The sequence below is a fragment of the Gobio gobio genome (assembly GCF_949357685.1).
Source record: "Gobio gobio genome assembly, chromosome: 1".
Classification (NCBI taxonomy): Eukaryota; Metazoa; Chordata; class Actinopteri; order Cypriniformes; family Gobionidae; genus Gobio; species Gobio gobio.
In genome coordinates this window covers 39,540,004-39,563,916 of record NC_137097.1, presented here as the reverse complement: position 1 = coordinate 39,563,916, position 23,913 = coordinate 39,540,004, and the positions used below count along the sequence as shown (strand labels likewise).

General features: G+C 43.1%; 2 protein-coding genes across 5 annotated transcripts in view; one reads left to right on the top strand and one right to left on the bottom strand.

Moving 5' to 3' along the window:
* Positions 1-1,923, top strand: part of arhgap17b (Rho GTPase activating protein 17b) — a 39,812-nt gene extending 37,889 nt beyond the window's left edge. For all 4 annotated transcript variants that reach the window (XM_079829463.1, XM_079829464.1, XM_079829462.1 and 1 more), the window contains one exon: positions 67-1,923. The gene's annotated coding sequence lies outside the window, so the exon portion shown is untranslated. The remainder of the gene's footprint in view (positions 1-66) is intronic.
* A 1,333-nt stretch (positions 1,924-3,256) lies between these two features.
* slc5a11 (solute carrier family 5 member 11) lies at positions 3,257-23,362 on the bottom strand. The gene is made up of 14 exons (XM_079829529.1): positions 23,064-23,362; positions 22,197-22,301; positions 21,970-22,029; positions 20,572-20,676; positions 20,381-20,486; positions 16,060-16,140; positions 15,777-15,982; positions 9,675-9,810; positions 9,477-9,584; positions 9,219-9,369; positions 8,248-8,416; positions 6,574-6,789; positions 6,299-6,437; positions 3,257-4,711 (listed from the first exon to the last, which is right to left on the bottom strand). The coding sequence occupies exons 1-14, from the start codon at positions 23,067-23,069 to the stop codon at positions 4,488-4,490; spliced, it is 1,812 nt and encodes a 603-aa protein (XP_079685655.1). The 5' UTR covers positions 23,070-23,362; the 3' UTR covers positions 3,257-4,487.
* Between the last annotated feature and the right edge of the window lie 551 nt (positions 23,363-23,913).

Genomic DNA, 23,913 nt, shown 5'->3' with positions numbered 1-23,913 from the left:
TTATGACATTTAGTTTTGGTGGAAAGATAATAAAATGTTGCATTTAACTATGCATTGTGTGCACAGATGGAGATGGAGAGGAGAGATCTTTTACGGGACCAGGGCTGGATCTTGTCCCGGAGTTTGAGGAGGATAAAAGCGTGGAATCACTCTCAGAAGATGAACACCAATCAGAAAACACTGCCCTGTGAGGTGGGCGGAGTCCAGTCTACACACAGCCAATCGAAAGCTATGTTCGCAATGGAATACTAGCATACTGCACCGTATATTCCTACCGATTTTAAGGATTTGAAAGTATCCAATATAAGATAAACATTGTCACATGACCTCTTTATATACCAGTTACCTCGTGAATAAATATAGTTATTAAGCATTCTTCAAGTTTAAGTAAAACTTCTGGAAACACGATCAATGAGTCGTAACAGTTGCTTCTAGTTCAAATGTCACACTGGAAATGGAAGGTCAAGTTGGTGCATTGCATTGTGGGATATGGTACCCAGCACTGTGTGCAAATATAGTAGGTCATCTGGGTATATTCTAAGCATACAGAAAGTATACATACAGTAAAAGTAGTATGCTATTCCGAACATAGCCACTTTAACCATCAGCCCCTGCAGAAAACAGTCAATTTACACAAAATACAAAAAAACAAAAACACTCTAGAAGCTTCCTGGAGTCTCTCTGTCCTCACAATGCTGGCACATTGTAAACAAGCCAGGAAGAAATCAGCACGCACATTAACATGCTCTACGATCTTGATTTCATTCACAAATGGCATAAAGCTGATTTGGGTTCTAATCAAATATGAATGTCTCTGAGTTTTGTGATGTTTTGTGTAACAAGCGTTATATATGTGCCTTGAAAAACGTATCCAAATCACTGAGTTTGTGTGGCGGATCTTCCACACACTTCATGTTTATGTTGGGTTATGGTGAATGTCATTTACTCCAATTTATTTGTATTGTTCCTTTTCTCTTTTAATACTTTTTGTGTAAAATGATACAGATACAATTCATTTGATACTTGTGATTTGTTCAAGTGTTTTTCCTGGGGTGCAATACTGACTTCGGTGTAGTGTTATGGCATTATAGTCAGATATCGGTTACACTTTATTTTAAAGTGAAGACGTTACATAGTACTTAGTCAAATAAGTAATGAGTAATATTAATTAACCATGTGCTTACTATAGAGATACGGTTAGGGTTAGTTACTTACAATGTTACTACATGTATTTACTATAGTAATTATAGTAAATAACTAACCCTAACCGTAACTCTATAGTAAGTACATGTAGTAACATGTAACTGCGTCACCTTAAAATAAAGTGTTACCCAGTTTTCTATTCATTTATTCATTTAAATTGTGTTTCACAGGGTTTTTACTTTAGTGGAGGATACCAATATCAATTCATCCGATTCATCCCATCCACAGTTTTTGATCCACTAAAAAAACAAACAAACAGCACATACGATTATGAAATAGTTAATTCTCAAAATGACCAAAGATGCTCTTTAAAATGATCCTGTACCAGAGCTTTAGGGGTTTGTTTCATGTTGTATGCGATGCACAAACAGCACTGACAACATAAATGTGAAAGAAAGGATTTATGGATCAGTCAAGCTCAGGAACCGTCAGCTAGAAAGCCAAAAGTCATTCATTCCTTTCATGAGGGAATATCTGTATTTTATTTCTGTGGTTATGTTCTCTTTAACATGCGTTCTTAATTGTACATATTGATTTTTTCCCCCTCTGTTTCTCCCCCTTTTGTGTATCTGTGCACACATTTCCTGCCTCTGAATTCTTGTTCTTCACATTCTCCAGTGCCTCAGATGAACAAATGTTGTAAAAATTCATTTTTTTTCCAACACAAACTTTTTTTCTGATTATATATATCTAATAAAATGCTAAATTACAGAAGCAAAATGGATCTCAAAAGCAGTTTTTTTTTTTTTTTTTGTACTTTAAGTTACAGAAACATCAAGGACAAAATTGTTTGCATATTAGTTAAATGTAGGGTAGGGAATTTTTTTCATAAACACTTTTGGTTATACTGGTTAAAAACTTTTCACAATCTGATAACGATCAATAACAGAAGTGGTCTAAATATTAATACATGTACATATATCTTCTGTGGAAGTCTCAGGACCAAAAGATGTTTGTCCAATCATTGCATTCGGACCGAATGCAATGATAGGATGTCCTACCTGCCTGTCAAAATAAGCATTTGCATGCTCGCGTAGACATCACACTGAGCGCCACAAACAGCAGCCACCTTTTACATTTCCTCCTGAACCAAAACAACGAGCTCGTGCTGCGTTCACGCCATGTTGTAACCGTTAATTACGTGATGGCAACCCGTGACGTTCTACCCAGAGCTGTACACGTCCGCAAACTCGGATTTATGTTACTATCAACTATCACTATCAACACCAAAATGAATCTGCAGTAGTAAGGTGGTACAAGTAAGAGCTCTGTAAGTTGTTAATGTTCATTTTTATTGTAATGTTAAAGCTGCTGGCCGTAACTTTTTTTGTGTTCAAGAGTTACAAAAATTATATAATGAGAATGTACAACATGAATCCTTTTTCCAAACCGTGTTTTTGTCTTACCCTAAATCATTATGGTACACTTATAATAAGTGTTTATATTGGGACTATTTCAGACCGGTCTGGTAGGAATCGCTGCGGAGGAGCACAGTCCCTGCGTGACTCGTCATAGACATGAACAGAGAAGTAGCTCCGGCTGCAAGAATCTGTTTATTAACCGCTAGAGTAGGGCTGGGCGATATGGCCAAAAAGTGATCTCGATAAAATCTTTTCATATCAGTCGATATCGATAATTATCACGATAAATGTCAAATATTTATTTATCTCAAATATAAAGGCAGATTTTTGCTCCTAAGTGAAAGTTATAGAAACTAGACTGTTACTTGTGGTTTTCAACTAATTTTTATTGTCAGAATATGACAAACACTTCAAGTTTTTGAATTCCTTACACTTTTCCAGTCATTTTTCCATAACAAAAAAAAAGTCTTAATAGGAAAAATGAATGTCTTAGTTTCTGCGTGTGCTAACGGGTGATATTATTTCTAGTAATGAAACGGGTTTGTGTGGCCTGCATGTATCTTCAGCTGCAGTATTAAAAATATTACAAGTTTTGTCTTAGAAATGCACATTTGACAGTGAGTTGACAGTAGTAGTAGCTTGAGTTAGGAGGATGCAGATTTATGTTCATCAACAAAAACACGGACATCTGTAAAAATTGTAACAACCTCATTTTTATATGGTAAAATGTAAATATTATGACTGAGTTTTATTAAAATGAATGATTGGTCTTCGAATCATAGATTTAGATCCTGATAACCACAGTTAAAAACACGCATATACGTTTGTATGGTATTTGTATGAAAAACAGTAGACCTAGCCTAAAAACATTTAGTACAAGTGCACAAATTATATAGCTCAATCACAAAAAATACTGTAATAATATTCCATTACTCCTTTAATACATGTCTACATTGATAATATAATACAATTCTATATGAATATCCCACATTTCTGCCACAGTACCATGGTGCAGTAGTTAGTGTCACAACAGTAAATTCATGGTAAATTATGGATATCGAAAAGCCTTCTGCCTGGGCGCACAGTGTTTCTCCTTGACAAACAGGCGCTGGTCAATCTGTCTTTAAACTAGTTTAAATCACTGAGACATTTGTGTTTTTTGTTGAATGCACGCGCTTCTCACTGGATCTAACAGCGCTGTTTAGTGTTCGCGTGACCGATCAGAGTAAACACATCTCTTCTAGTGAGCTCGCGCTGGGTGAGCCTTTTGGACTTTGACCCGAGTGGATAAATGGTCTGTGTGACGCGGTTCAAATGAGTAACAATTCGTTCTACCTTTTATCAACAAATTCATCGTCTTTGGATGATGACTCAAGGCTAGTTTCACTTTTGATTTAACGTTCGTCGCCACTTCCACTCATTTTTTCCCTTCTCGTGTCGAGTTTTCTTTGCCAGTAGAGTGTGTACTTTTGATGTGCAAGTTAAAAGCTGCACGCTGACTGGCTGTTGTCGCTTATATTTCTGCTGTGTGATTGGGTGTTAGATTAATCTATATCGAGTAAAAATGGGCAGAACTTATCATCGTTATCGACATGATTTTTATCACGATTCGATATGATATCGTTCATCGGCCCAGCCCTACGCTAGAGCGCAAAAAGTTACAGACTGCAGCTTTAAGTGCTTTGAGCAATGGGGTAATTTAACGCGGCCTCTCTTCTTTGCTCAAACTTGCTATTACTAGCCTCTCTGAAATTGCCAACCCTACCTTTAAACTGTCATTTAACATTTTTATCAAAAAAGTAAAAACTGATTGATGATAAATAAATAAGCATATACTATTATTAATTACATACTCAGTGACGATCTACTTTCACTCCAGTCATAATAAACAATCCTAAACAATCCATTATAAAGGACAAGTGACTATGCCCAGTAAGCGATGAGAAACACAGCCAATGACATGCAGACGATGAGATTGGCGTTTACCAGGTGTCTCATACTGGGCTTTTCCTCGAGGGAACATATCGGAGTCTCTGGAAGAGGAGACATGGGCTTCTCTCCTTTCTGCTTCTCCATTCCACAGATCCAGAACAGAGCAGATTTCAGTTTAGAGGAACCCGTTTCATCGGACACTGAACTACAGGATTCTGGTGAGAAACACAGTGCTCAGAATCACATGTAAACAGATTGAAACTAAACATTTCTAAAGTGTGCATGAATATACATACTGTATTAAGTGCATTTTATATCGCCTGCCAAATGCATTTAGACAATTTTTAAATTTTAAAGGAATTGCATTGCACAAAAAAAGGTCCAACGTCATTTGTATGCAGATGCCCCTTTTGTGATTTCCATGCAATGCAATGACATTCAAATATTAAGTGTGATGTAAATGTCAATACTTTTTGTAAAAATTATGAGAATTTTTGTCACAGTTGACTTTCTTTGACATAAAAAGTCCAAATTATGTCAGTCATAATTATGAGATCAACTCTTTATATCATCATGACTTTTTGTCATAATTTAGACTATCACCACATATTTATGACTTAAAAGTTACAATTATGAAATACTAAGTCATAATTTTAACACATATTATGATGCAACAAAGCGATATTAAGTGTAAAGTCAATGTTTTTTTTTGTTGTCATTGTATTCTTAAATATTTTTCATGTAAAAATATCAAACGACTTTGTCTCCCTCTGCTGGATAACTGAACTAATAAAGTCAAAGAATTAAAGGATTAGTTCTCTTAAAAAAGTAAATGTCCTGAGATTTTACTCACCTCCATCTCATCCAAGATGTTCATGTCTTCCTTTCTTCAGTTGAAAAGAAATTCAGTTTTTTTGAGGAAAACTTTCCAGGATTTTTCTTCACATAATGGTTTTCAATTGCAACCAAAATGTTGAAGGTCCAAATCAATGCAGTTTCAAAGCGCTTCAAAGGCTCTGCACGATCCCAGACGAGGAATAGCGTCTTATCTAGCGAAACGATCGGACATTTAAAAAAAAAAAACTAAATTGCTCATCTTGCACTGCAATGTTCCATGGATTGCGTAATCACGTCGGAAAGGCCACACTAGACGTCGGCAGAAGTACAGCCCCCGTGTTTACAAAGTGCACATGCGAAGAATAATACAAACATCCTTTAGCAAAAAAAATTCTAACAACGATGTCGGACGATTATGAAGTTAAAGATGGAGTGTTTTTTGGTAAAGGGCGTTTGCATTAGTCCTCGCATGTTTGCTTGGGGCAGTACTTTCGCCTACGTCTAGCATGACCTATATATATATAATTCTTTTTTTTTAATGGCCAATTGTTTCCCTGGATAAGACCCTATTCCTCGTCTGGGATTGCGCAGAGCCTCTGAAGCACTTTGAAACTGCATTGATTTGGACCTTCAACATTTTAGTTGCCATGGAAGTCTATGATGGGGAGAAAAATCCTGGAATGTTTTCCTCAAAAAACTTTCTTTTCTTTTTCTTTTCGACTGAAGAAAGACAGACATGAACATCTTGGATGAGATGGGGGTGAGTAAAATATCAGGACATTTTCCTTTTGAAGTGAACTAATCCTTTTAGCATAAAACTAAATCAGCATAAACTTGACAATTTACAACACCTTGGCAAACCATAGCATGTATTATTTATCCTAAAGCATACTGAGACTCCTCTGTCCCTGTTTAATTAAAATCACAAATGAATGCAAAAAATGCATGTAAATTGAAAAAAGCACCTTCTTTCATTCGATATGCATCATTTTCCATGTCTTTTGTGTTCAGTGTGGTGCCTTCGATCGTGTAGAGATCTGAAGCCACAACCTCTTGGCTTTCTTTCACAGGATCAAATCGCGTGTACCACGTCAAACGACTGATCTGCAAAATAACAAGCCCTTGTTGTGTATTCTTAAGGTTTATGAAAAACCATTCCTGAGTGCAAATTATGTTTTTTTTTTTGTGGAATTGCAAACTGGGTTAGTGTGTGTGTGTGTGAGTGTGTGTGTGTGTTTACCTGCTCCGGTTTGGGCTTGTCTGTAGCCAGACTAACACACACCACCACGATGAGTGTGAGGAGAGTGAGAATGATGGAGAAGTACAGGAAGTGAACATATTTGATGATGTCAGGCCTGGTGTCGCTCTCGTAGCACAGCGGTGTAGGATAGACGAAATCCAGAATCATCCTTATACAGCCCACCAACATGCCCACTATCAGACCCCAGAATGCACCCTACACCAACATCACAGAAAAAAAAAAGTTGATGTGCTTATTATTAAAGTATCATATTTCCTCAGAAACTAAAACTAATAGGAATGCACTGTATATTAACTGCTGTATGGGGATCTATCAGTGATTCAGAAACCAGAAGCATCCTAGTTTGCATACATAGTGTGTGTGTGTGTGTGTGTGTGTGTGTGTGTGTGTGTGTGTGTGTGTGTGTGTGTGTGTGTGTGTGTGTGTGTGTGTGTGTGTGTGTGTGTGTGTGTGTGTAACCTTCTAAAGTTCATATACTAGACAGAAGAGTACATTATAGAAGCCCATTTCTGCCAAATAAGAAAAACATGTTTTGGTAAATCCTAGTTATGAGTTTAAAAAGTTATAATAGCACAAGTAGAAATCTTGATATTGTGAAATTCTGTCATAATTATAAAATAAAAAGTCATAATTGTGAGATAAAATGTTGACGTGAAATAAGTAGAAATTATGAGATAAAGAGTCTAAATTATGACTTTCAATCATGAGATAAAAAAGTTATTGACATGAGATTATGAGATAAGTAAATTATTAGATAAAAAGTTGACGACATGCTGTCATAATTATAAGATAAAAGTAGAAATTATGAGATAAAGCACCTAAATTGTGAGTGTGACATAATTATGAGAATAAAAAGTTGACATTGACTGTCGTATTTACGAGATAAGGCTTAAACTAGTCCCAGACTAAAATGCATGTTTGACCGGTTTTAACTAAAAGCAACTTCCACTGAAATATCTCATAATATGTCAGTGCCATTGTTTTGTCTCAAGATGCACACCAGAAGACCTTTTTTTCTTCTTCTTTTTTTCTAAGGCACGTTTATTAAAGCTAGTTAAATGTCCTAATTGAACTAAGGCTGGAGCCCTGTCTGTGAAACCAGGCCAAAATGACAGTTGATTATGAGATAAAAAGTTGGAATTATGACATACAAATGAAAATAGACATTATGAGATAAGGCAATTATTTTATATATCATAATTATGATTTAGTGTGTCATAATTTTAACCATCATCTCCTACACATTGCATAGTATTTAGTTCATAGTGTATGGTAGGTCATTTGAGACACAACTATCGTCTAAATGAGTCATCCACTCAACCGACTGTCGATTCATTTAGGAACTCACTGCTGTCTGTTGCAGAGCACAATGCTTCTGCAGTAGCTTTGCTTTTGAACTATTTTTTGGGGGGAGCAAAAATAGACAAAGCAAGCAGCCAAATATCTTTAATACCTCACACTATCAATCGTGCTGTTGGTCTTGATATCCACTGTGATTAATGTGGTAGAATCTGAACAGCGCTTGTGTGATATTACTTAAGCATTATCTAGAATTGTACCCATATTATGAGTGTGAATTTACACAAATGATTAATGAATACGTTTCGAAAATATAATAAAAAAGAAACTCTCAATGCTTGGTCGGTTATGTACCTTCTCATTGGTCCGTGTCCAGAAGCATCCCGCAAGGAAGACGACCGTTATGGGAGGCTGCAGGTACATACTGATGGATTGGATGTAGATGAAGAGCTGCCCACCCTGACTGGCCTGAACTAGAGGAATCCACAGCACTGACACCACCACTAACACCAACACAAACACTCTTTGACATGGAAACACACACACATACACAGCAGTTGAAACGGTTGGCTTTACCAGAGAGCAAAATGTATTAAGTATTTGTAGGTTTTACAGGCCACCAACATCATAAGACGTTATTATTTGGTTTAATATAGGTTCTGTTCAATATCAATTTGACAAAGAATACAGACACCGCTAACATTGATATTTCGTTGGTTTTAAGTTGTGTTATTAACTCTTTCCCAGCCATTGATGAAATTTTCCAGTTTTCAGTGTTTTCACTGTTATACGGTAGGGGGCGCTATTACACATCTTCTGAAAAAGTACTGAATCTCCTGATCAAAACACACGCAAAGAAGAAGCAGAAACAAGTGATATCATATGCAAGCAGATGCATGTGTAAAATAACACAATCAACAACATTAAAAAGAATTTGTCAGTGGACAAAGCTAATGCGCATTCGCAGCGCAGACCTAAACGTGCGTCTCAGAAAACTGCCTGTTTCTATAGCAACCGGAGCTTCTAACGGCAGCTGCAGTGACGCGATGACTTTACTAAACGATTGGTAATGTTATGATGGTAATCAAAACCTAATGTCTGCTAAATATCATAATGTTAATGTCCACACAACATCAAATTATAACATCATTAGATGCTGATATTTCACTGGCGTCATGTCAACGTTGGGTTTTGGCGTCAACCCAATTTTCAATTTCAATAAAAAATGTTGACATCAAATAAAACTTTGAAATGCAAATGGACTCTTTACAGTCTGGAGAAATGGATGAATGCGTGCCGTGTATAACAGCTTGTTGATGTCACACCTCCCCACAATCATGAGCTCCCACTCGGAGGCAGTGCGGCGGATGTTTCTCCACAGGTCCATGGTGAAAATGGTGCTTGAACTGTTGAATATGGAGGTCAAAGAGGACATGAGAGCAGCCAACATCACAGCCATCATTAAACCCCTCAGACCTGGACAAACACACAGGAAGAAAATGATTCAGCTCTGCCAGATGATCTAGGAACTGAAAAATGTGGAAAAACAACCAACATAAGCATTCAAAGAATCTCACTGGTACCTGCGGGAAGGAGCTCCATGACCAGTTTGGCATAAGCAATGTCCGAGCAGCCCACAGGATTCCCACAAACCTGTTTACACACATCCGGGTCTCCACAGCCCACCTCGTCTACAGTTCACACACACACATTCACATGCATTTCAATAGAACTGTACGTTTAGAGTCTTAAACTTAGGAGTTTGTTTCAGTGACACGCACCTGGGTAAAGTATCCTGCTGATCATGCCTGGAATCACCATCATAAAGAAGGGCAGAACTTTGAGGTAAGCGGCGAGCAGAGAGCCTCCTTTAGCATGCAGAATGTTCTTGGAAGCAAGCGAGCGCTGCACTATCACCTGCACACAGGAACAACAACAAAATATATTATGTTTGGAAGGTTTGTTTGGTATTATTGGCGAAACATTCACACATTTAAGGGTTAAGAGTATTGTGTACATTCAATATGATTAAGTGCACTACCTTTTCACAAGAGTAGCCAGACTAGCTACCTAAAACAATAGGTTACTTGCGTAACCCCGGTTCTCTGATAGCATTAAGTGAGGTGTCTCACTATGGGATACGCCCCTTCCGCGTATTCCTCAGAAGCCCTATTACATTACGCCAGCCCCAATTGGCTGGCAGACGTGACGTTGTGTCTGGGAGTGGCCTCCCCCTCCCTCAGTATAAAAGGGGCAGCACAACGTCACAACGACATTCAAAACAAGCACACCTCTTCCTCGCTTCACACAGCAAGGAGGGTGATCTGGTGAGACACCTCACTTAATGCTATCAGAGAACCGGGGTTACGCAAGTAACCTATTGTTCTCTTTCAAGCATACGTTTCGGTGTCTCACTATGGGATATCCTAACTCCCGTATTGCCAGATAGCCTGCCTCGAAGTCTCCTGCCAACCACCATAACTATATTCAGGGCTGAACAAGTCATGACTCACGACTCACATTCCTACGCTCAATACTGCATGTGCTAACGTTTGAGCTGTAACATCCAATTTGTAGAATCTTGCAAATGTATGCGGCGAGGACCAACTCGCCGCTTCACAAATATCCTGTATCGTGACTCCTTTAAAAAGAGCCCACGACGTTGACATTCCCCTCGTTGAGTGTGCACGTAAACCAGACGGGGGCACAAGACCCTTGCTAGAGTATGCCAATGAAATAGCCTCCACTATCCAGTGCGATAAACGCTGTTTAGTAATCGGTTTCCCCGTACGTGGTTTCGCCCAAGACACGAACAGCTGGTCATTCTCCCTGAACCCTCTGGTTCTTTCTACGTAAATGCGTAAAGCGCGCACTGGGCACAGCGCATTCGACTTTTGCTGTTCTGATGACGCAAAAGGCGGTGGGGAGAAGGCTCTCAACTCAAGAGGGATGATAGAATTAATTATTTTAGGCATGAATGCAGGATTAGGTTTCAGAATTACCCCTGCATCCGCATGCATGAACTGCATACACGCTGAATGCACCGAAAGTGCATGGATCTCGCTTACGCGCTTCGCTGAAGCCAAAGCTAACAGCAGCGCTGTCTTAAATGACAATATTTTTAAATCAATCTTGTCCAACGGTTCAAATGGGGACATTGAAATAGCATCAAGCACCAATGCCAAATCCCATGAAGGAGAAAGCGGTTTTGAAACTGGCAACGCGCGGCGTGCGCCCTTCATGAATCTGCATACTAAAGGATGCTGCCCAACAGTTTTGTTATCAAAACCTATGTGACAGGCAGATATAGCGGCCAGAAACACTTTTATGGTTGAAAACGCTTTCCCTTGGTCTATCAAATCCTGCAGAAATGATAGAACGACCGCCACCGAACACTGAAAGGGAATTTCGTGTTTAGCCGTGCACCAACGTTCAAACACGCCCCATTTGCACTCGTAAAGAGACCTAGTAGACGAGGCTCTAGCATTTTGTATGGTCCTGATAACACTGTCAGACAGACCAGTTGTGTTCAAATTAAACCACTCACTGGCCAGACCCATAGTGCCAGGCGTTCTGGATGAGGTTGAAATATCTCCCCTTCTGCCTGAGACAGTAGATCTCTGCGCAACGGGAGAGGCCACGGATCGTCGTATAGCATATGTATGATCTCCGCCAGCCAGTGTTTCCCTGGCCACCTCGGAGCTATTAGTATCAGCCTCAATCCTTCCGCCCTCACTCTGTAGAGTGTTGGGGATATTAACGCTATCGGTGGGAACGCGTAAAGGAGAGTGCGAGGCCATTCGTGCGCCAACGCATCTATCCCCAGGGGCGCGCTCTGGTCCTTCAGTGAGAAGAACAGAGGACACTGAGCATTGTCGTGAGACGCGAACAGATCCACTGTCGCTCTGCCGTATATGCTCCAAATCTGTTCGACCACTTCCTTGTTCAATCTCCACTCCCCGTATAGAGGATTGCCCCTGGACAGCAAATCCGCACCCTGATTCATTACACCCTGTACGTGCGTCGCTCTCAGGGATAGAAGATTGACATTGCCCCATAAGATCAGTTTGCGTGCTAACATGTGCAAGGGGAGTGATCTGAGACCCCCCTGTCGATTTATGTAAGCCACAACCGTAGTGTTGTCTGTTCTCACAAGGACATGATGTCCCTTCAGAAAGGGAAGGAAATGCTTCAACGTCAGAAAAACGGCAAGCATTTCCAGATAGTTTATATGAAGATCGGCCAGATGATGACCCCATCTCCCATTCACTATCCTGCCCTCGTGGATGCCCCCCCAACCTGACAACGACGCGTCCGTTGTTATGACTTTCCTGGCTTGAACCACGCCCATGGGTACCCCCTGAACCAGAAAGGTCGGGAGTCTCCATTGACGCAGTGCCAACACCGCCTCTGACGTCACTCTCACTCTCCTTCGGGAGTGCCGTAGTGGATCCAGCCTCAGAGACGCTACCCAGCGTTGAAACTCTCTCATAAACAGTCTGCCAAAGGAAATGACTATCAGGGCTGAGGCCATCAGTCCCAATAGCCTGAGGCATGTGCGGAAAGAGACACTTTTTCCCTTCTGAAATTCGGCCAGGCACCGAGTGAATTTTACCACCCTGTCCTCCGACAGTCGCGCTCTGAATGTCACCGAGTCCAGTGACAACCCCAGATATGTTATGGACTGCGTGGGAATTAAAACACTCTTTTCTGTGTTTAGTTGTAAACCCAGCTTCTGTATGTGTTCCAGAAGCATAGCTGTATGTTCTCTCGCATCCTGCTCTGACTGAGCTGTCACCAGCCAGTCGTCTATGTAAGTAGCGAGACGAATACCCTGTTCCCTGAGCGGAGTCAGGGCCGCTTCTGTGCACTTTACAAACACTCTTGGGCTGAGAGACAGGCCAAACGGGAGAACCAGATACTCGTATGCCACGCCAAGGAAGGCAAATCTCAGGAATTTCCTGTGGGGTGGGTATATCTTTATGTGAAAGTACGCGTCTTTCAGGTCGATCGACGTAAACCAATCGCCCTGGCGCACTATTTTTAGGAGTGTAGAATGAGTGAGCATTCTGAACTTGTACCTTCTTAAGTATTTGTTCAGTGCACGCAGATCTAATATGGGACGAAGACCCCGAGTTCCCTTCTTTGGAACGAGAAAGTACCTCGAGTAAAACCCACTGTGGCTTTGCTCGGGTGGGACCACTCTTATCGCCTTCTTGTTCAACAGAGAGGAAATTTCTTCCTGAAGAACATGCTTTAATTCTCCCCGCACCTGAGAATGAACTATCCCTTTGAATTGCGGGGGAGAAGTGACAAATTGCATTCTGTACCCGTACTGTATCGTTCTCAATACCCAGCGGGACTGTGTGCATTCTCGCCACTTGTTTATTTGCAGTGTTCTGGTGCCATCGTGTGGCTGAGTCGTGAACGAGTCTGTGATCTGTACTGCGCGTGCGTGGGCACTTCGCGTTTGGACAGAGTTTAAGTGTCTCATCACCTCTAAGGGGGCGATAACCCCCTGAGGAGATGTAATATTGTGTTCTGTCAGTATGTTTTGCAACATTTTTTGTGGCGTTATGTTTTCCAACATGTTTTGGGGGTACAGTGAAAACTTTATTGAGTTTTGAACATGGAAAGTGCTTGTGACTAGTGGGTGGGTGTGCACCACTGCACCGTCTCTCGTTCTTTTCACCGCTCTGCTTCCCCTGGCCCAGCCGGGCTCTGTTTTCCACACAGAACATCTGGAAGTGGGAACTTCGGAACTCGTTCCTTGTCGAACACTGAACTTTTGAGGGTCGGGAGCCAGCGAACAGGGGGGCTGTGGGCTCCCGTCCCTGAGGAAGGTCCCATCAAACTGCCTTCTTCTTCCTCCTTGCTCCCTGATAATGGGCATGAGGATGAGGTTGAGGAGCTGGCTGAACCGTCTGAGCTGTTGCAGGCGGATAGTTCTTTCTAGCCCAGGCAGTTCTCTGTTCCGGTGCTCCGCCCTGACCCGCTGCATTCACGTTCGGTCTCTGCCGTTTAGGAATACGAAAGCTGGGGGGTGGGCGGGCCGCGGCCTGTGCGAAGGTCTGCCGAGGTGGCGGAGGGGGTGCAGTCTGCGACTTTCTAGGCATGCAGAGTTGCAGAGCCTCATCGTCCCTCTTCTTCTCCTCGCATCTTTTTTGCATCAGTGACAGTGCTGAGCCAAAAATGCCCTCTGCGACCACCGGTGCGTCCAGGATGGCTTCTTTCTCCCTGTCAGAGAGATTGGCCAGGTTAAGCCATCTTCCTCTCTCCTGAATTACCATCGTGGCCATGGCCTTGCCCGCGGCTTGAACCGCGCATCTCTGAAGACGTAGAGAGAGATCCGTAACGACACAGATCTCTTCCCAATGTGTCTGACCTGGCATGGTCGACACTTCGTCCTGCAGCTCCGCTTGGTATGCGGTAAGCATAGAGATCGCGTTCAGAGCCCTGACGGAGAGAGCGACTGCCTTGTAAGCGCGCTCCGTCATGCTCGACTGGAATCTGTCCGCTTTGGATGGTAAAGTCGGATTTGCAGCCGCCGTACGCTTTGGGTGTAAGTGCGCGGCAACTAGTGGCTCCATGGGGGGCATTCGGAGAAGGCCATCCTTCTCCATCCCTTCCACATCAAGAGCGGATCCTCCCTGCACGGGCATCTTGCTTGTGAATGGTTTGTCCTTCCATGTCACCGCAACCTCCTCCAGCAGCTCTGGAAATACTGGAAGGAGCTGTCGTGCTGCCCGTTTCGCTCTCGGCAGCCTCTTGCCCTCATAGCGAGACTTTGCAGTCTCTGCTACCACGGTCGGCCACGGAATATTTAGTTTATCTGCAGCGCGTTTGCACACATCTTGCAGATCAACACTGAGAAGCGGAGAGGATGGTGCCCCGCCCGCCTCTTCCGTGGATCCCGCCGCGACGAGGAGTCGTGCCGAGTGCGCAGGGGGAAGGAAGGGGGAGTCTTCGAAATCTTCCTCTCCCTCAGAGAGAAGATAATCGGATTGTCCCTCTTCCTCGAAATCGAGCGCGTCCTCATCCTCGTCCGTGCTGAGCACACCAGGCAGAGGGACGCACGCGTCAAGCTCTTCACTCCAGGACAGAACTGCCGTGGTGGGCAGTTCTACTGCAGGAATGGTTACCTGCGGAGTGGCAGCTTGAACAGGGCTAGGTGACATGAGGGGATCTTGGCCTGACAGGCTAGCTTGGCGTGCTAGCCTGCGGCGAAGGCTCTTCATGGTGAAGCGTGCGCAGTGTTCACAGGAGCCGGGGTTCTCGATCGCCAATTGGGCATGTTTCAGCCCGAGACATGCAGAGCAGACCTGGTGTGTGTCCTTGCATGAAATTTTGTTCCCGCATGAACACAGTCGCACAGAATCTCCTTCACTAGCCGGGATGGTTTGCATTGCTGCGGCCATCGTTGTATCGAACAATCCTTGCAATCGGCTGGAATGCAAATTGAAGGAGCCAGACGAAAAACGGCGTGGTGGCCAGTGGTTCGTCCAGAAGTTTGTTCTTTGAAAAGGTAGGCTTCAAGGCTTCTGGTGTGAAGCGAGAAGAGGTTTTTGAATGTCGTTGTGACGTTGTGCTGCCCCTTTTATACTGAGGGAGGGGGAGGCCACTCCCAGACACAACGTCACGTCTGCCAGCCAATTGGGGCTGGCGTAATGTAATAGGGCTTCTGAGGAATACGCGGAAGGGGCGTATCCCATAGTGAGACACCGAAACGTATGCTTGAAAGAGAACTTGAACTCTAGATAGATCTATAGCTTCTAAAGCAAGAACTAAGAATTATATCAATATAAATATATAGCAGCCATTATACCCATTATGGGTAATGCATCTTAAATCAGCAAGTTCAATCAATACTGCTGGTCCTTCACCTGGTCAGAACACCAGTACCACATGGAGGGCACAGACATGCCCAGGATCACTCCTGGCCAGGGCAGGTCAGAGGTCACAGGGTGACGGAATATGTGAAAGGCATCATCACGAGGGATTCCGCAGGTAGTGTTGGGCACTCGGATGGAGGGAATAGCTTGAGGATACTTGTCCAGGACAGCCTGAAATCCCCCAACCTCTGCAAAACCTGACATCGAGAAGAAGAAAACGTTATTGCATGAAGGCTTCAGAAATTCAATCAACATAATTGTCATGGTCACTCACTGAAGCCCATGAGGATCAGAGCCCCGACCACCATGATGACAGTCTGAACCGCATCGGTGTAAATCACTGCTGCCAGACCACCTGTGACCACATCAGTTAAGATATGGTTTAGAAGATTATAAGACTTCCTCACTTCTAGGATTAAAGGGCCGTTCAGAACAAGAACGATAACCAGAACTAGTGATGGCCACTTTCAAAACACTGCTTCATGAACCTTCGAAACTTTTGCAAATCAATTGTTTAGAACCATGCTTCAAACTGCCAAAGTCACATGATTTCAGTAAATGAGGCTTTGTTAAGTCATAACTATTTTGAAACATTTTGAAATGTAGCTAGATAGACAGAAGAACTAGAACTTCTAGACCGATTTAGAACTTCAGTCTACCTACCTAGAACTTGAAATCTAGGTAGATCTAGACCTTCTAAAGCAAGAAGTTAGAGATCGATCCAAAACTTAAACCTACCTAGATAAGACCTATAATTTTTTAGATGGATGGATCTAGAACATCAATATAGTCAGATAGTCAATATAATATAGATAGAAGTTTTGAAACCCATGAATAAGTGTCTATATAATTTATATCTGATCTCAGATCAGTTTTTTCTTCTTCTAATTTGTCAACATTTATTGACGAATTAATTATGAGTTTTTGTAATTAGTCTCTTATTGGCCTGATTTAACCCTCTATAATAGGGGTGTAACAATATATTGTGTCACAAAATATCGCAATACAAAAATGCAACAATATGTATTGTGGATAGTGGCAATCTGTATTCTGTATTGTTCACCCAAAATGAAGATTACTGTGAGAGAAAAAAAGTTTACAGAGTTCCCTTTCGTTCAGTCACTACGACGTAACGTTAGTGACTAACGAATGGGGGTTTCGCTTAGAAGCCTATCATCTTCGAGCTCAGAGAAAACGCCCAATGGCGTGCCAATGCCATGGGGCATGCGGAATTTGCATACGTAACTCCGCCTCACTGCGTGAGTATATAAGGAAGTACGTGGCAATATCGCATTATGTTTCTGCTTTCGGAGCCAAGAGGACCTCTTCACTCCTACAGCCTTCTGAGACTTGTCAGCTTCTTCGAGACGAGCAGCTTTCCAGTCGGTGTTGGTGTGACGGCGCGTTCCAGCGATCGCATACTTCCTGCCTGCTGATCTGCGCAGTGGTCTGTCTGACAGCTGGTGTGTGCTTCCCTGGGCGCTTCGGCATCGACTGCAAATTTTCCTCTCACAAAAGAGCTTGCACGTGACACGTCCTTTTCAGGATGTTTCGTCCGTGCACTTCTGGGTGCGGTAGATCTCTTCTATCTTTCGACGGGCACGAGCGCTGCGTGACGTGTTTGGGCTTTCAGCACGCTCAGGCAGCGCTCGTGGATGACTCATGTTCTCTCTGCGGGAACCTGGCCATCTCGGTGCTACGATCAAGACTCCGTGAATTCCGTGCTGATGCCGGAATGAGAGTCCCCTCTGCCACCCCCCAATCTGCGGCCTCCCCTGGTGGCGGCACTTTGGCTGGTGGCCAGGGTGATCTGAGGGTGACGGTGTGGAACAAAGCTCCGACGCTAGTTCCTCGGCCCACACCCCCCTCTCAGGCACCTGACCCGGCCCGTGCTCAAGCGTCTACATCGGGGCCGGCTCCTGCTGTCCCGACTGTGGCGTTTGGCACGGCGGAGGACGAAGAGATGTCTATCGCCGCATCACAAGGTGGGCTGGAGTCATCTGAGGATGATGATTCGGCTGTGCTGCCACCCTCGGGTGCGCCAGCATTGCCCGAGTCGGACCCAGAATTGACAGCCATGCTGTCTCAGGCCGCCGCAGCGCTTGGGTTGGAGTGGAACCCTCCGCCTCAGCCTGAGCGTTCGCGGTTGGACGATTGGTTTTTGGGGGCGGCGCGCTCGGACACCCGTCCGACCGCTCCTCCAAATCCTTTCTTCCCTGAGGTGCATGAAGAGATCGCACGTTCCTGGAAGTGCCCGTTGTCTTCACGCGAACTCTTCCGCCTTCACCTCCCTTGATGGAGCCGCGGCTCATGGGTACACTGGGGCCCCCGCAGTCGAACGTTCTGTTGCGATGCAACTGTGTCCTCAAAGCGTTTCGTCCTGGCGTGGTGACCCAAAGCACCCCTCCAAAGCCTGTAGGTTTTCGTCATCCCTGGTGGCGAAGTCCTATAGAGCTGCGGGGCAGGCCGCTGCTTCTTTGCATACCATGGCAACTCTTCAGGATTACCAAGCCAAGTTGCTGTGTGACATGCACGAGGGGGGGCTGACCCAGCAATCTCGGGGCGACGAAGGTGACCGCACGCTCCCTGGGTCAGGTGATGTCCACAAATGTGGTCCAGGAGCGACACCTATGGCTCACCCTGGCCGATATGCGTGACGCTGAGCGAACCTGTTTCCTCAACGCCCCCATATCCCAGGATGGGCTATTCGGCGGAGCGGTCGAGAGCTTCGCCCAACAGTTCTCGGCCGCTCAGAAGCAGACTGAGGCTATAAAATACATACTGCCCCGGCGGTCAGCTGCTGCCTCCACCCCACCGCCCGCGCAGTTGCCTCAGCCTGCTCGCCGCCGAGGCAGCCGCAGGAAGGCGTCCCAGTCCGCTCCAGCCCCGCAGCCCGCGAAAAACTATGTTCTCGCCCCCCCGAGGGGCCGGTAATGGACCAGGCTCAGGTGTCTTCGCTTGCTCGCCATTCCACTCCACGGACTGGATACGTGCGATTTTTCCTCAGGTGAGCTCCCCGAGAGCCCTGAGCTCCTCCAGCACTGTCGACGCCGACATCAGTTCAGTCTGCCCTTTCGAGCCCAGACCCTCATGTCCGGCCAGGTGCCCCATGTGCATGGTTCCCCTCCGGCGACCCCCACATGTGTATTTCGCCGTAAGTCTCCGCAGTGAGCGGGTTTCTTCCCTTGGCGTGTTCCCGCCACCCCTAGGGTTAAAAATCCACCTTCGGCTGGTACCCTAGAGATCTTCCATATGCAGCCCTTAGCGGGTCATATGTGTCTCTTAAGTCCTCCCCACGGGTAGGCATCTTGGCAGTCCCTCACTGGGATATGCTTCCCAGTGTACCTTGGTATTCCTGTGTTAAGTGGGAGTCCTTCGTCCGTATTAGTCTTACGACAGGGTACTCACACTTACGCAGGGCGCTGGAAGACAGCTGAGTGGCGGGATTATATTGGGACCCCCATTCGTTAGTCACTAACGTTACGTCGTAGTGACTGAAGGAAAGGGAACGTCTCGGTTACGGATGTAACCCTCGTTCCCTGAGGAGGGAACGGAGACGTAACGTCCCGTTGCCACTTCAGCTGTGCTACCTGGAACGCAGGTGTTCAGTCTTGGCTCCTCAAGCAGGTAACATAATGCGATATTGCCACGTACTTCCTTATATACTCACGCAGTGAGGCGGAGTTACGTATGCAAATTCCGCATGCCCCATGGCATTGGCACGCCATTGGGCGTTTTCTCTAAGCTCGAAGTTGATAGGCTTCTAAGCGAAACCCCCATTCGTTAGTCACTAACGTTACGTCTCCGTTCCCTCCTCAGGGAACGAGGGTTACATCCGTAACCGAGACGTTTTAGTGTCAGTACTACATTAAACTACTATGTTGAATATAATATATAATAATGCAATGGGAAAATATTTGTGGGTCCTGGTAATGCCCCCCCCAAAAAAAGTGGCCAACATTATTTTAAATATATCTAATCATATTATATAAAATAATATAAGCTTTAGAATCATGAATATTTTTATTCTGGTGTCACCATTGTCCTTTGCATTGGGTTACTAAGTCCTACAATTGAATAAAATAACATATTATACAGACAATTCATATTTAAAGGTATTAGAAGATTTGTGACTACACTTTCAATAAAACATTTGCAATCGGTTTGTAAAAGGTGTTTTTATGCATGTTTGGGCTGAGATTTCAGTGCAATGCATTTATACCATTTTGGGGTGCATCAGGAGTACAGTCAACTATAGTTGCGTCATTACCAACACAATTCAACAGAACTTGCGAACATAGTTTGCTGACGATGCTTTGAAACGGCTTCAACATTTGAAGTTTTTAAAAGCTTTGTTCATTTCACCTAACGTTCTAATTCTATTAGAATAGAGATATCCAAACAATAACGATAACTTCACGAAGGAACAATATCGTTTGTATCACTTTGACAGCCAATCAGAATCCAACAAATTTAAAGAGCTCGAGCATTTAAAGCGGCAAATGGCGTGTTTATGTTGTGGTGCTTTGGTGTGGATGCTAACACAGCTATCGTTCTTGGTGTGAACAGCCCTTAAGAGTACTAAAATATCCGACCAGCGATGGTGTACAGAGCCGTAATGCCGAGAAGCAGAACAACAGCGAGGTAGATGTTCCACTGCAGAGCCTGCTGGATGAACACAGCTCCTGCATACATGTCCACCTGCACAGACACACACGGAGAGATCTATTCAAAGCTGATCACCAAATAAACTCTGTTAATTCAGTTTTTTTATCATCATACTTACTGATATTTTTGTGAAGATGTAGATAAATAGATATAAAACGCAAAGAAATAACTGTATTCTTTTGCCCCCAAATCTTTTCTGTAAATACTCAGGCATTGTTGTGACCTGCAAAGAAATGGAAAATAATCCTAATTTACGTAATTCGTATTTAATTCACACTAATTGCAAAAACAACTAGATAAAGACAGTTGTATATTAGTATATTAGTGTGTGTGTGTGTGTGTGTGTGTGTGTGTGTGTGTGTGTGTGTGTGTGTGTGTGTGTGTGTGTGTGTGTGTGTGTGTGTGTGTGTGTGTGTGTGTGTGTGTGTGTGTGTGTGTGTGTGTGTGTGTGTGTGTGTGTGTGTGTGTGTGTGTGTGTGTGTGTGTGTGTGTATTTGTAAAGTCCAAAAGTTTGGGGTCAGTGAATTTTCCACAAAAATATTAAGCAGCACAACCGTTTTCAACATTGATAATAATAAAAAAATGTTTCTTGAGTATCAAATCATCATATTAGAATGATTTCTGAAGGATCACTGAAGACTGGAGTAATGATGCTGAAAATACAGATTTGATCACAGAAATAAATTACATTTTAAAATATATTCAAACAGAAAATAATTATTTTAGACTGTATTAATATTTCACAATATTACTGTTTTACTGCATTTTTGACCAAATAAATGCACACTCAAAAATGAACTTTCACTGTTGTTAGTTGCACTCAAATCATCCTTGTTCACATTACTTAAAAAACTCATGTAACTAAATTTACTTAGATTTACTGAGTTGTTTCTACTAAAAATGAGTATTGTCAGCTTTACTTAATAAGTGTTTGTTCGGTCAACTTAACATTGCTGAGTGAAACGAACAAACTGGGCAGTGGATCTGTGGTAGTGTAGTTCCCAGCATGCTTTGCAAGGGACTGCATTAGGAGAGTAAATTTAGGGATTAAAGGTCCCATGGCATGACATTTTAATTTTGTGAGGTTTTTCTAAATTAATATGAGTTCCCCTAGCCTGAATATTGTCCCCAAGTGGATAGAAATGTTGATCGGTGTAAACCCGAGGCTGTCTTTCTCTGCCTTTGAGAAAATGACAAGCCAGACGAGCCAATCCTGAAGTCTCCTGTTATGACGTCCACACAGGAACGGTTACCTCCCTTTCCTCCGCCCAGAGAATCTGGCACGCCCATGCAAGCGCTCGAGAGATCATTGCTTGTGAACGAGTGAACGAGTGAACGCTGGCAGTTTCTCAGTGTTAGGATGTATAAATGAAAACAAACAAAGTCTTTTTTCAGTTCCTTCTGATCTGTGATCAGTGATTTCTTATGTGTAGCTAATTATTTATTATTCATGCACACACTGCGGCTTCTCTTTTCTATCGTATGCAATACTGTATTAAATCTGTTGTTTTCTCACCCTTGATGCAATATAGATGGGTAAAAACAGCCAGCCCAAGAGCAGCACCATCAGCATGCCCTGCAAATGTACATGAGAAGTTAATCTCTGAGACATTAACTATATTACAACACATGCCAGACGTCAATCATTCCTTTGTCTTTTTCCATAATGCATTCTATAACATGGTATATTAAGCAAAACAATGTACTCTGTATCTCTTAAAATTGTAGATATTGTGTGCTCACGTTCCATTCATAAGCAGCGGCACCGATACCAGCTGCCGCCCCAGAGCCTGCGAGCCCAATGAAGTGACCACTGCCCACATTACTGGCAAACAGAGAGGCGCCCACCTGCAAAACATGATAGAAGATGGAAAACACGTGAGCTGGAAATTACATTTGATCACTGAGAAACCGTTTACACGACACCGTTTTCAACTTAACACAGAAAACGTAAACGTTTTTGGCCGTTCATTTACATGACGACGGCTTTTGGGGGGGCTGAAAACGCAAACTTTTAAAAACGGGATTCAAAATGCAAGTTTATAAAACGATACCATTATCGTCTCTGTGTAAACTACAAAAATGTAAATTTGTGGAAACGGTGAGATCATGTGCATGTGTATTACGTGTTCAGTCTACATGCGTGTAGTGTTTCTTTACAAAGTGACATCGCCACCTACTGAGTTTTTGGTGCATCGTTGTTGTGTAAACGCACCCTATAAGTTTATATTGGATTTCAATACTACATTTTTATTATTTAACAAAAAAGCATTTTATAACATGAATCTCCACAGAGCCAAAAAAAAAACAAAAACAAAGAAATACCATTTTGCATAAAGAAAGCTATAACAGAACTGTTTTGGGGACCTGTTGTTTGATATATTTTGATGATATTCGTATTAATCACGGACAGTCTTATCATATTGCCAGGGTTATTGTCATTAACTAACACTAAAACCATAAAAACATTTTAAGCTAGTTGCCAATGCAACATTTATCATTTTTGTTTAGTTTAAATTAAAGTACTCAATAACTAAAAACCCAATTAACTAAAGAACTATTAAAGGGTTAGTTCACCCAAAAATGAAAATTCTGTCATAAATTACTCACCCTCATGTCGTTGGACACCCGTAAGACCTCCGTTCATATTCGGAACACAAATGAAGATATTTTAGTTGAAAGCTGATGGCTGAGAAAGGCTTCACACAGGCCTCCATTGGCATTCAGTACATTGACACTTCCAAGATCCATGAAAGGCACTTAAAACGTCGTTACAAAGTCTATCTCACCACAGTGGCTCTACAATAATCATACAATGCGACGACAATAGTTTTTGTGCGCAAAAAAAAATCAAAATAACACCTTTATCCAACTTGTTCTTGTCTTCCGTGTGCGCCTCCACGACGCATGCGCGAGAATATGACGCAGATCCGGCGTTCGGACATATGACCCAGAAGCGATTTGTTTACGAGCAGAGGAAGACGCGCGTGTCTAAGCTGTTGGATTCTACATTGATCGTGCTTTAGGTCTCGGCGTAGTGCTCAAAATGGAGCTTAAGTGTGTATTTCATCGATTCCCGAACACCGGCGCTACGTCATATTCTCGCGCATGCGTCGTGGAGGCGCACACGGAAGACAAGAACAAGTTGGATAAAGGTGTTATTTTGATTTTTTTTTGCGCACAAAAACTATTGTCGTCGCATTGTATGATTATTGTAGAGCCACTGTGGTGAGATAGACTTTGTAACGACGTTTTAAGTGCCTTTCATGGATCTTGGAAGTGTCAATGTACTGAATGCCAATGGAGGCCTGTGTGAAGCCTTTCTCAGCCATCAGCTTTCAACTAAAATATCTTCATTTGTGTTCCGAATATGAACGGAGGTCTTACGGGTGTCCAACGACATGAGGGTGAGTAATTAATGACAGAATTTTCATTTTTGGGTGAACTAACCCTTTAATAA